Source organism: Achroia grisella, unplaced genomic scaffold (genome assembly GCF_030625045.1).
Source record: "Achroia grisella isolate CSIRO2021 unplaced genomic scaffold, CSIRO_AGI_Agris_v1 utg777, whole genome shotgun sequence".
NCBI lineage: Eukaryota > Metazoa > Arthropoda > Insecta > Lepidoptera > Pyralidae > Achroia > Achroia grisella.
The window spans coordinates 1,040,502-1,053,954 of NW_026713017.1; the positions used below are offsets into that span (position 1 = coordinate 1,040,502).

The 13,453-nt window shown below is 31.4% G+C and overlaps 1 protein-coding gene across 3 annotated transcripts; it reads left to right on the plus strand.

The window, feature by feature from the left end:
- The first annotated feature begins 1,029 nt into the window (after positions 1–1,029).
- On the plus strand, positions 1,030–11,584 carry LOC131850596 (protein tumorous imaginal discs, mitochondrial-like). Of its 3 annotated transcripts, XM_059200889.1 has the most exons (11): positions 1,030–1,219; positions 1,378–1,589; positions 2,292–2,525; positions 3,204–3,372; positions 3,674–3,768; positions 4,420–4,578; positions 5,160–5,231; positions 5,498–5,605; positions 6,070–6,175; positions 9,971–10,011; positions 10,719–10,775. In XM_059200889.1, the coding sequence occupies exons 1-10, from the start codon at positions 1,042–1,044 to the stop codon at positions 9,982–9,984; spliced, it is 1,347 nt and encodes a 448-aa protein (XP_059056872.1). In that variant the 5' UTR covers positions 1,030–1,041; the 3' UTR covers positions 9,985–10,011; positions 10,719–10,775. The 3 variants fall into 3 exon arrangements, with proteins under 3 accessions (XP_059056872.1, XP_059056871.1, XP_059056869.1); XM_059200888.1 differs by lacking the exon at positions 9,971–10,011 and having other exon boundaries at positions 10,719–11,584; XM_059200886.1 differs by lacking the exons at positions 9,971–10,011; positions 10,719–10,775 and adding an exon at positions 6,538–7,763.
- Positions 11,585–13,453: the final 1,869 nt, after the last annotated feature.

The following is a 13,453-nucleotide window of genomic DNA, read 5'->3' on the forward strand; positions in this document are numbered from 1 at the left end:
TATTATATTATTGGAAAAAATATGTAGAGTGATTATTGAAAACAAAAAAAAGACAGGAAATACAAGGAGATATCTTGATAAACCACTTGTATGCCCTGTCACTATTTGTCACTCTTGCGCGGCATTTCCACATGGATTAACACGTTTAGTTGACAGACTTCTTATTAATATTAGGAACGATGGATAGTGACTGTGGATGTTTATTACTTTTTCACGCAAAACTTAAGACATAACTGCATTATGTAATTGCATTGGTTTTAATAATCCATTTACCCAGAGGGAATTTCGGTCAAGTTATATAGTAATGAAGAGCAGTACTATATCAGAGCAACCGCCACATGGTGCCTACTGGAAACCTTTGAGTTTAGTTCATAATAAATTCTCCACGCCATCTGCCAATACGGTGACTGAATTAATTTCGTGTACTTTATTTTTTACTAGTGGACCATTTCATTTTAATTAAAAAACTTTTATTTATGTTATAATAATTTATACCTACTAATAGATTTAGGGTTTGTGAATAGAAAATAATTTCTGCTGATATCGAAGGATAAGCAAACCAAATAAACACTTATAATTAATACTGATTGTACAAAAAAAAATTATACATTGTTAAAAATATACTTTCGATGGGGACGCATCGGAAGCAATAGTGCTTCTGTAATTGTAGATGGAGCTAAAATTAAGAAACTATTTTCTGTTCGAGAAGACTACCTTATATTTATATTAAATACGTGAATGTTTACTATGTACCTATGTATCGTGTATGTAATGACTCAGTCAATCAGAAGTTAGAAACTTCTGATTTACCAGTTAGTTTACATAAAATGCCATGAAGACCAATATTTTTACTCAGTTAAGTCAATTTGTTTTTAAATAATATAGTAATAAAGAATTTCTTTCAGATAAGAAATTGGTCTCTCAATATTGTAACACCGATTATCACTGTCAAATGTTAATGTCAAAGTCAACTAAAATTGTCTGAACTTTGTACATAATGTGTCAAATCAATTGTCAATTTGTCTTTCTTTTTCTTCCAAAATGGCACCAACTCGAAGTATCCTCGGATTTTTAAATCCAAAAACAATTAGTGCGGTTATTTCAAGCAATATCTCTAGAACTCCTTGTCGGTTCCTGCATGGGTGTAGAAATAGTTGTGATCAGTATATTAGCGGTCCTCTTTTAGGTGGTGTCAAATTCCCGCATATAATAATAAAATGTAAGTTTTTCATGGTTTCAAAACAATTAAAGACTTCAAATTTCTTTATATTAATTACTGCTTTGTACTCTATATAATAATTGACTTCATTTTAAAGTCTAAAATTTTATTGCTTCATTATTGGAATTTTGAAAACCTAACCTCAAAAAATTATTTAGGTAATTTAGGTCACAATTATCGACAATTTCATACCTCCCGAAGCTTAGAAGCGAGAGCTGATTATTACAAAGTCCTGGGTGTGTCCAAAAATGCATCAGGAAAGGATATAAAAAAGGCTTATTATGATCTTGCAAAAAAGTATCACCCAGATGCCAATAAATCTGATCCAGAAGCCTCGAAGAAATTCCAGGAGGTGTCTGAAGCTTATGAGGTTAGTCTTAAATATATAGCCAAATTTAATGAATACCAAAACTAAATGTGTTACTTAACTCTTATATGATGAGAGTAATCATTGTATTATTTTTATAAATTTATAACATCAAACATACACACAAATACTGACTTTATTTAACTGTACAGACCTTTTTAAATCTATCTATTTCAAAATTATGCAGGATTATATAATGTATAATATTTAAAGCTCCTTAATAGAACCATCTTTGCTTTCTAATTAGTAAATTCCTCCTGTAACCTTTTAAATTGACCTCAATCGTGATCAATACTTATGTATAAATTTTCCACAATTTTAGTGTTTGAAATGAAATGAAATGAAATTTAGTTATTTGACATAAAATTGACATAGTTTCATACAAACTTTCATTCCCTATTTTATCCCATAACATCTACCTGCATGCCAAATTTCAGTCCGTCAGTCACCTTTGAATTATATATATAAAAAAATTTCAATATAAAATTACACTAGATAGACTTAATGCAACTGATTTATTGACAATTAACTGATATAAAGAATGTATAATAAAAAAATACTAAATATAAGAAGTTGTACTACATTATATTCTATTTTGCTACATAATATTATATTATATATTATTAATGGAACCATTAATAATATATGCAATATAATGTATAAAATTGTAAACAGCTGTGATAAAAGTTTAAAATGACATTCTAGATTCTCTCAGATGAGAATAAACGCAAACAATATGATACATATGGTACAACATCAGAGCAAATGGGAATGGGCAGTGGACCAAGCGGCACTGATGGGTTCACACACCAGTGGCAGTACAAGTCTACAATAGACCCCGAGGAATTGTTCCGGAAAATCTTTGGAGACGCTGGCTTCAAGAGTGAAACATTCAATGATTTTGCTGAGAGCCAGTTTGGATTTGGTGCAGCAAGAGAGGTAAGAAATATTATATTGGTGAATTCACAAAAAAAGATAATTTTTCTCATTTCTAATATTGATTTTCTTTATTTAAGTGGGATGTCAAATTATGATGGTCATGATTTTGATTCCTGCATAATATACTAAAAAGGGGAAGGGGATTGGTAGTAATGTGGATTGATAGACCCATAGTCAGCAATGTATGTCAGGTTCACCTATACATGGTTTCCCTTGGAAACCATTGTAATAGATTTCTGGTGAATTTGCCATGATGGGCAGCCGATCTGACCTGATGGTCATCTTATCTTATCATCACTGACTGGTGCCCCATAAGTGTATACTGTTAGCGCGGGAGGTGAACCATTCCATTATCTGATATGAATAAAAAATGCTGCAAATGTTAGCATTACTAGGTATATATGTTTTATTATTCTAGCTGTCTTGCTTTGTGCATTTTGTATATATTTGCAACAAAATATCTATTACGAGTTGAGAATCGATAATATATTGAAAATTTCAAGAAAAAGAGCTGATGCCTTCTTAAAAAACTTACCAGCAATTCTACTATGTTTATATTGTGCTACGTTGGAGTGCTTATGGGCGGCCGCAATACTTGGCATCAGGTGGGGCTGAAGGTCATTTGCTCGTTGCTACAATTTATAAATACATAGCGTTAATCTGAAATACCTTTTTCAGGTGATCGTAAACCTCCGATTCACAGAGGCAGCACGTGGCGTGAATAAGGATATAAATATCAATGTGGTTGACACTTGTCCCAAATGTACGGGCTCCCGATGCGAGCCAGGCACCAAGTCTATCAAGTGCACATACTGCAATGGTACAGGAATGGAGACATTTTCACGAGGTTCGTTTTTAGATTTATTTCTTATTAGCTGTGACTGCAGTTTCACTCGCATGAAATTTATAGGCTGTGTCATTCTGATGCATAAGTTATATTACTGTAAATTTTTATCAAAATCCTTTCAGTAGTTTTTGCGTGAAAGCGTAACAACATCCATATTCACAAACTTTCGTGGTTATAATATTATGAAGATAAGATTTAGCTGTTCTACAGCAAGATCTATTGGCAAGATTTTTCGGCGTGAAATACTGTTGGAAATGTTATATATAAATTATAGGTTAAATGCAAGGTTACAATTTTTCAGGTCCATTCGTAATGCGTTCCACGTGTCGACATTGTCACGGTACTAGGATGCTAATTAAATTCCCCTGCACAGAATGCGAGGGCAAAGGACAGTCTGTAAGTAGTTTTGTTATACGTTTTAAATGGTTAAATTTAATTACTTTTATCAAATATTGATTACTAATGGCCCACGTTGTTTCGGCAGCTCATGATATTAACATAACATGTAGTTTATGCACTCTCGAATAATATATCTTAAGTAAGTCTTACTAAGGGAAATTATGATATCAAAGGATATTGCAATTATATAAAAAAATATTGTATTGTTATATTTTTTGTCGAATTAGGTATTATTTGGCGGAAGTCTATTTCTTTATTTAATGGATTTCTATTATTTTCCTTAATTGCGGTCACATCGCATGTGTGAGACCGCAATTATTCAGTGTGGAAACCTGACCACCGCTACCAGAAGCGTTTATGTGTCAAAGTGAATAAATTCCTACTGTTATTTGATCTACACCCATATTGTGTACGTATTTCGTCACTGGATGAAGCATCATCAGGCAATTAATCCAGAGAGGATATGGCTTGGAAGCTTAGTGTTGAGTGTTCTGAGTCGTGGTCTGATCGCCAAACAGTTTAGGATCTGTTTTATGTGCCTATGTTACTAGAAAACAGATAATCTACATCGAGAGACAATCCTCACGCAAACGGCACTTAATGGTGCCTACCTGACCTACGGAAATAATAAATTATGTTTGTTTGCAGGTACAACGTAAGAAAGTAACTGTGCCCGTGCCAGCTGGAGTGGAGGATGGTCAAACCGTCCGCATGGCAGTCGGCAACAATGAGATATTCATAACATTCAAAGTGGAGAGCTCTAGCTATTTCAAACGAGATGGACCCGATGTTCACACTGATTGCACAGTAAGTACAACTAGTACCTACAACAAAATTAAAGTGATCATTAAGAATTAATCTATACATATAAATAAAAGTGGAGTGTCTGTTTGTAATATTGTAATAACCGTTTTTTACTACATGCATATGAATATAAATACGGTACATACACCAAATTATTTTTTTTTACAATTTTTGTCTGTTTGTTTCGGCTAATCTCTGAAATGGTTGGACCAATTTTGACGGGACTTTGGCAGGAAAAATTCGATTATTTTAGAAAAATAAAGTTAAATTCCACACAGATGAAGTCGCGGGTACAGCTAGTGTTAAATAAAATTCTGTACAACAAGTCGTCCCAGAAATTTAGTTTGGACGAGTTGTTTTTGTTGTAGAATAGCGTCTATTTATTTACTGAATTATTTTTATGTTTGTATTCTCAACTGAATCTGTAGCCTGAATTGGATAGTAGAAAAAAAGTATCACAAGAGGCTGAATCTTTTTCATCATTCATTATTTTTAAATATAGTATATATTTTTATTTATATATTTAGTTGGATTCACTTAATTGAACTTTATTATACAAAAAAAAATTTTTTTTTTATTTTCAGATATCCATATCTCAAGCTTTACTTGGTGGTACAGTTCGGATACAGGGTCTATATGAAGACCACACAATACAGGTTGGTAATTATTTTTATTGTATATATATGTAAGTAGTATTATTTAGTTGTAAATTATTAGTTAGTATTGCTATGCCTTTTTTTTATTTCTGTAGTCCATTCTTGCGCTATCTACCACTTTCTGTCTTCTCTCCTCTACCCAAAGGATGTCTGGAAGAGATTGCTTACGCGATAAAACCGCCTTTTGTGTCTTATTACTTACTATCTGTTTATGTTCTTAGTAATATACTTCTGGTGCAATAAAGAGTAAATAAATAAATTTATAGATAATGCCGGGGACGTCGTCACACAGTACTATCCGTTTGTCGCGCAAGGGTATGAAGCGAGTGAGCCAGCACGGATACGGGGACCACTATGTGCATATTAAAATACAGGTATGGAAAATATTAACTTGTTACTAACCGGATGACAAAGCTTCGTTCGGTGTTTATGTTTATTTTATTTTGTAAAAGCAATAAATTTTACATTTCTCATTTCATACACCTCATTACATACACCTACAAAGTAACATACATTGTGGAATTTGAAGTGATGCATCTGCCCTCAACTTACTATAATTTAATTACTTATTATTAAAAGTAGGTTTACCAAATTTAACAATAAATGACCCCTTTTTTTTTTGATAAATAGTCTATGCCCATCCTTATGGGTATAATCTATCTTCATGTGAAATTTCATTAAGAACAGCTCAGGTATTTTTCTGCAAATTACCTGAGTTTAATACGTAAAATTAACGTATTTATAAAATTATTATCGTTTAATTTGCTCGTTTAAAAAGGTTATGGGCCCAGAACACTTCGTCGGCCTGTCTCAATATCCAATATTTTTAAATCTACAGGTACCAAAAACACTGTCAGAAAAGCAGAAGGCGCTTATGTACGCATACGCAGAAATAGAAGAAGATACGCCTGGTCAAATACATGGAGTTTCATACGACAGAGATGGTAAGATGAAATGAATAAACAGAACTTAAAGACTTCAGTAGATGCTGATTTATAAACTAGTTTGTAACAAGATGACAATTGAGAAACAATACTACAAATGCATCTCTTATAACCTGTTTAAATTATAGAAGTATAAAAAAATCGTATTTTGACATTTATATGTTTATGATTTTAGGTTTTAACAAACTCGTATAATGAACTAAAAATTACTTAAATGAACGTTTTTGATCTGAATTCTAAATTAAGTATTGCATTATATGCAGAAGGTATCTTAAAGTAATATAGATAGAAGCTATATTATATTGAAATTGGCCGAATTTTTTATGAATCATGTTAGAAAAAACTGTACATTTATTTTACAGAAAAATCAAATAATAGCAGTAAAACAAACGAAACGGACAGTAAGGAAAAAATACACCAGTTGAATCGCGATACAGATGAAAGTACTCGCGACAATAATAAATCTTGGACGTTTTTCGAAAGCATATTAAATTCGTATAGGAATAACAAACCGGCTTTTCTAGTAGGATTCGGCATGTCAGTTATAATATGTATGTTTGCCATAATGAATGAACCCACAGACAAATATGGAGTGAATGATTATCTGAGAGATATGGATAAAAGAATGGGTGGGGGGGAATTTGATAAGCCTCTAGGATACGAAAGGACATTAGACCGTCAAAAGAAAGAAAATCCAGAATTGTATGAGGCGTAAATAGTCAAGTAACTTTTTAAATCAGTTGCATAGCAATAATTCGAAAAAATTCTGTCTCTTAACTAGTAATTTATTATTTAAGGTACTACAATTTTATTTGCATTCCCTGCTATAGGGCGTACTATTAGTTACATAGTATATTAGCTTCCGGGCCGGCTTGGCACGGGTGTACATGTATTATAAATATAAACCTTCCTCTTGAATTACTCCTTCCTCTTATTATCTACTACTAAAAACTGCATTAAAATCCATGCGTAGTTTAATCAATCTATCGAACAGACAGCGGAAGCCAATTCATTTTATACTATATAAAGATATGTTTAGTTTATACTAAAATATCTTCACTGCTTGTAAGTATTTATTTAGGTGCTAAGGTAGTTCAAATTTATCACATATAGTACTTACAATAGTATACAGTGACCAAAGCGGCAACATGATTTTTTATAGGCCAATTTACACAAAACAGTACTATACAGTATTTGAATTCTTAAGGATATTAAGTTTGAATTTGAGAAATTTTTGATTGGACATAAAATTCCTCTATTAACATAATTGATATTACGCCTACCTAATACGCACATAGAATGCAAATAATTTGTTAGTACCGTAAACGCATTGTTACGTTTTCCAAATGTCTAACATTAAAAAGTGATGATGGTGAAATGAATTCCAAAGTAAAGTCACCAATAAAAGACTCAAAAGTAAGACTTTTGACGTTGATTTATTATGATTAAACTGTGGTTTAAAATGATATTAAATATTACATAGTTATGCTTAAATCACGACAGGTCTTGGTAATTCACTGTTTTTGCATAATATAGATATTATTACATCATAGTTTTTGTGATATTAGTGTTGGTTGCAATTTACCTGTAGGTAACTGTAACTAGAAGTGCAATACAAGGTTACGGGCCGTAAGCTTGCATTTCTAGTTACATAAAAAAACATCTTTTTGTCTTAATTATTGGTCTACATAGTCAAGTTATGTAAATGTGATCCATGTATTGTTGTACGAACGATTAATGCTTTTTTTATTTCTCCTCTCGGAGTCGTCTTATCTACATAAATATATAAACATATTTTTAAAATTATAACGTTTTATAATTAACGGTACGAGAAAAAGGTTATCTATGTATGTTTACATATTGTATTCTAATTTCTAGTCGTACATTACCCTCTTGACAATTATCCAATTGCCATATCGACCTGTCGTGTGCTGTTAGCAATAAAATATTGTTATCAAGAGCATTAAAACAAAAAAAAAATGCTTATTTGTGTATATTAAATTTGTTTTGTATTTATCAGCGTGTCTGGTTTACAGTTGTTCCCTATAGTATCAATAAAATAAGAGACTGTTTACGAAGATACTCTCCGAATAACTTATATAATAACGTAGAAATGTTTACGAATTAAAATTATCACAAGCGAGTGATATTATCGTTTGAATATATTCGCGAAAGTTCGTTTATTATTCGTATATCTGTTTATACGATTAATTAACACAATACAACGGTCAGTAAATAATATTCGCAGTTGATGTATTCTATCTCTTTCTTTCGTATTAAATCTGGATGCCTATCCTTGATTATGATTTTTGATGATGCGACTATCAGTCAACTTTCAAAAGTTTTTTTTTAGTGAATAGATTTCAGTGACGACGATTATGATGATGAATGAATATCTAGTATGATTATTTAAAGTATTGCTATGGCAAACATGAAACACTAAATGACACGTTAGTAATGTAATAAGATCATTATTGGACTATAATTGAATATAAAGATTGAATAAATAAATAATTAGAAAAGTATTTCGCAACTTTAAATAGATAATATTAGTTTTTTAGAATTCTACACTGACTTTTCTATGATTAATAACTAAGTTCCCTGCCACAGGAATTTTAAAAATGAATAATATAGATTATTTTAAATATTAGTAGAGAAAAAACTGGAAGAGCAGGACTTGGGAGAGGCCTATGTCCAGCTGTGGACTGCAGTGGGCTGATGATGATGATGATGATTAGTAGAGAATTCAGAAGTTCAGACCTAGGAACGAAGGACACACACTTGATATGAAAGAAAGAGACGGAACATAATAGTTTAATAGAGGTGACGTTTTTACGAATAACTACTTACGTTTAAAAATATCTGTCACAAAACAACACTATCAGTTATTTATATAATGAACATTAATGCGATTTTGTGACTATATTTATGAATTTGGATTGAGAGTATGGAGTGAATAGCAGTGGCGTAGTGAATGAGTTTATCATATTAAGGGATATAGTATGATGGTTATATTTGTTGAAAATGTATAATAGTGATTTTATGAATATATTGAATTCGATGCTATTTGGTTGTTTCATTTAAATCCTGTAGCAGAGCCTTACACCATCATGCTATACACCTCTAACAAGTTACAACCTATGCGTATAGAGAAAAGGTTATGAGTATAGTAGTCTGTATTTTGTATGTTTTTTTTATTAAGGGGTTTGGGATATTATTCGGTGCTACAGAGGTCTGTAGCATTGCAACCTGCATAGGATAATGCACTCGCGCTTTTCCTTTCATTCGTCCGTCAGGGATAATAATTGAAGGAAAAGAATTCTTAGGAGCTATAATTCTTATCTTTTCAGTAATAGAGTGGATACATTCCAAAGGAGAAATTTTGTTTATGCATGAGAGGGCTACAACCATATGGGATGTGTAGGACATTTCCTCTTACATTTGGTAAAATCGGCAAAACTTTAGTTAACGTTACTGAATGAATTTTAAAGCACTGTTAGGCGTGTAGATGTGAGAACTACCTACTGTCCTTTACTTTATCGACGGTTATCTGTGGTGGGGTAGACAGATATTATTGACTTTTGCTGTTCGTTATCACCGTTTCTTGAATTAATTTTGTTTTGTTATCATTGGTTCCATCACCGTCTTTCTAAAAGAAACAGTAATTAACCTACAAAGATTTTTCGCGTCAACGAGATTCAAACTCGCTACCTTTAGATTTTTGGACAGTAAACTAAGCCCTAATGCAAGTGTAGTTATAATAAATACAGGAATAATGTTTTGTTTATTTTGTAGGAGATACAATATAATCTTACCTAAGAAGTTCTGATGTTAATGTGAGTTGCATTCACGTATCTAGTATTGTAATTGGCGTATTAGGACCATTTAGATCTTGTGTTCTTATGGAGTGTGGAACGTCTGTAATGGTTGTCATACAAAATTATGACGTATTACGTATATGTAGAGTAACTATTTGTTAGATTAATTACATTAGTAAAGTGTAACGCAAAAAATATTACAGAGCACACTAAATATGATATTCAATATGATAGTGTTTGGGAAATTGAACAACTTTTCTCGAGGGATAAAGATTGAAATATAAGATTTTTTTGTATGCCGATTCAGAATCTGTTATATATGTCATACGGAATCCGGTTTATCTATTTCTAAAAAGAAAGGTTTCAACCTTATTATGCATACGCCACCCTACCTACCCTACCACATATTAGGTTTGCATTTGCAATATATACATATAAGTATCTATGTATATCAGTTCTAAGCATAAGCATAACTAGAACATAAGCTATGCTTAGTTTGGAACTAGATGGTGCTGTATCATTTGTCCTGGATTATTATATATATATGCATTAAATAAAATTTGGGGCTAGTCAATTCGAAATCGTACAATTTTATTTATACAGCATGGTTTCTTTTGTATCACGTCTTTATTCATTGAGGAAAGTTGTATCTAATTTCATAAACATTGTCACTGGACTTTTACACCATGTATAGTTATTATTTTATTAGTTTGAAATATTCACAGGCAACAAAATATCAATATCGGATCCTCAAAACCTAGTGGACGCTGTGAAGGAAGCTTTGAAAGACAAGAAATCTATAGAAGGTAACACCACTGATACACCCGAGGACGACGTATTGAAAGAATCTAAACGAAGCAAAGGTTAAATAGATAAATATTATATAAAAAATAGGGTTTTCAATATTCATTTATGCTAGCGTTAAATAATTCCAATTTGTACTGCAATTGGCTAGGGCTGACAAATTTAAAAACCATTATATTTTGTTATTGTTTCTTTTTAATTCCATATATTTTTTTTCTAATATCAACAATATAAATAGATTTACATAGACCGCTGTGATAAAGTTTTATTTATCCAAAGTTAGGTTTTAGAAACGTTTTCTAAAAACGTTAATTTTATTCTAATTCATATGAATGAATTCATAGTAGGTAGCTATATAAATTACATTTACACAATATAAAAGGAGTAATTTGACTATAAAGTAAACATGATAGTTATTCCTATGTACAATCTTCCATCTCTGTCATTCAATCTCCTTTTCCCGCCCGTATTTTACACGGTTATATAGGCATCCTATTAAATTGTGAATATTATTCATAAAGACTCGAATCTCTAATAAATCTATTAGACTTTTGTTTCAATCTTTCAAATTGAGAGTTTAGCATGAGAGAAAGAGACATCGTTATGATTAAAATAGGTTTATAGGTTCTGAAGTTTTTATGAATAACGCTATGTTACATAAATTTGTTTTAGTGTTTTGTTTTTATAAACTTCGCACAAAATTGAAATAATCTATACTTTTCGTATTGATTGCAATCAGTACGGAGCTGTACATAGGCGTTGACTAGTTTGTAGGAAAATAAAATATCACACCTATGAGAAATCGTTTTATTTTGTACAACCTTTTGAGTCCAAAGCTTTTGCATAGATACAATCGTAAAACGCAATGGTGTTTACGCGGTGTAAATAAATAGGTAGCAAATAGTAATAATAATTAGTGCTCTCCCATTGGTCAAAATACGACCATAATTAATTTAAATTTGATTTTTAAACATTATAAAGGTTCTATTTTCAAAAAACACGTATTAATATATATATTATTTTGAGCACAGAAACAAACCTCGATTCGCTAATTGATTTTATTCGGACTGAACGACTGTACTATGACGTCATACCGTCACACAAGTCCGCATCGCACGTTTACTTAACTAAAAAATAGTTTATTTTAAACTAAGTGTTCGAAATTTCATACTCCGTTCGCGAAATTTCGTAAAAAGGGTTACAAAGTATTAATATGTAGATAATAGTTATTGTATGATATGGCATAACATTGCAGTGCTTGTAACACAGATGGACGTCGATGATTATAGGATAGGGAGGATTATAGGATATACAATGCTGTGGGGTATTAGTGTAGCAAAAGCAGTTTACAGCTGTGTTCCATTTTCAAAGGAATATTACAGTGATATGATTCAATACAGAGGCTTAATCCTCAGGAATTGCAGTGCTCGAGTCCCACGGGCTTCAATGTGTTTTGTTCCGTAGAGGTAGATACCTAGATGACTATCAAATACGACGTTGTCGACTGCTAATATAGTTTGTATAATTCCAGCTTTAATAAACAATTTACTATGTATTTGTACACTATAATAATATAGCATCATTAGGTAAATGTAAAGAATTCTTTGGGAGTCTGTTTTTTTATTCAGTTTGCTCAGAAATATGAATTTTATACTTATTAGGCCTACTATGGTATCTATCATTCGCTATCAACTTAGTATACCCATATTTAAAAAAAATGTATTAGTAATAATTAATTTTAAATGCCAGTACAAAGGTTCTGAATGATGATCTATATCCTTAGGATGAGTTTAAGATGCAACATCCATTTAGGTTTTTAATTCTATTGAAAACCACAACCGAATAGGTTAGAAACTCGTAGAGATACGTTTTTGCCTTAAAAATGACCCTTAGTCATGTTAAAAAATAAAAATTGAAGATTGCCTATTGCCGCTAAGCTGATTTGTAAGTTGTTTAACTTCGACTTAAAATTCAGTTTACATTCTAGTCGTACCACGAGTATCACTCTCCATCTGTTGTATTTTACTACTTATATTTATTTATAAAATAAATAAAAAGCAGACATATAAAATAATACAATTAAAATGATAAATGTTGAAAATTAGAAAAATCGTTATATTATCACGCCGTCAATAAAAAAAAATTGAGGTATATAATTAAGTGTATTATAGCATAGCACCTTCAACACCATCATTTTCCGTCATTCTAGTTAGTTAGGTATATAAAAAAAAATACGAAAATTCGGTCAGTAGTTTTTGCGTGAATTACTCTTTCACGCAAAAACTACTGATCGAATTTTGATGAAAGTTTAAAGTAATATTACTCTAAAGTTTCATAGAGTAACATTCTGATGTATAAGCTATAGGTTTACATCACAGACTATAAATTTACCGCGGGTACAGCTAGTTATTATTATTTAAACAAACGAAGTAAGTTTGGCATTTAATAAGTCGCTTAATTAATGCGAATCTTACTTTATAACAAGTGTAAATAGTATAGTTGAATGTTGTATAACAATAGTTATTACGTCTCCATACTCTGTAAATTCACTGTCTTACCTATCTTACCTACTATCCAAACCAAAATAAGGCAACACCATCATTTCCCGTCATTCTTGTTAGTTAGGTACATAAAAAAAACTACGAATTGAAAAGCG

Excerpts from the sequence above, each read along its gene's own strand:
- LOC131850596 (XM_059200886.1), top strand. The coding sequence starts at position 1,042 with ATGGCACCAACTCGAAGTATCCTCGGATTTTTAAATCCAAAAACAATT. Across the intron at positions 3,769-4,419 it reads GCGAGGGCAAAGGACAGTCT|GTACAACGTAAGAAAGTAAC; the intron begins GTAAGTAGTTTT and ends GTTTGTTTGCAG. Across the intron at positions 5,606-6,069 it reads ATGTGCATATTAAAATACAG|GTACCAAAAACACTGTCAGA; the intron begins GTATGGAAAATA and ends TTAAATCTACAG.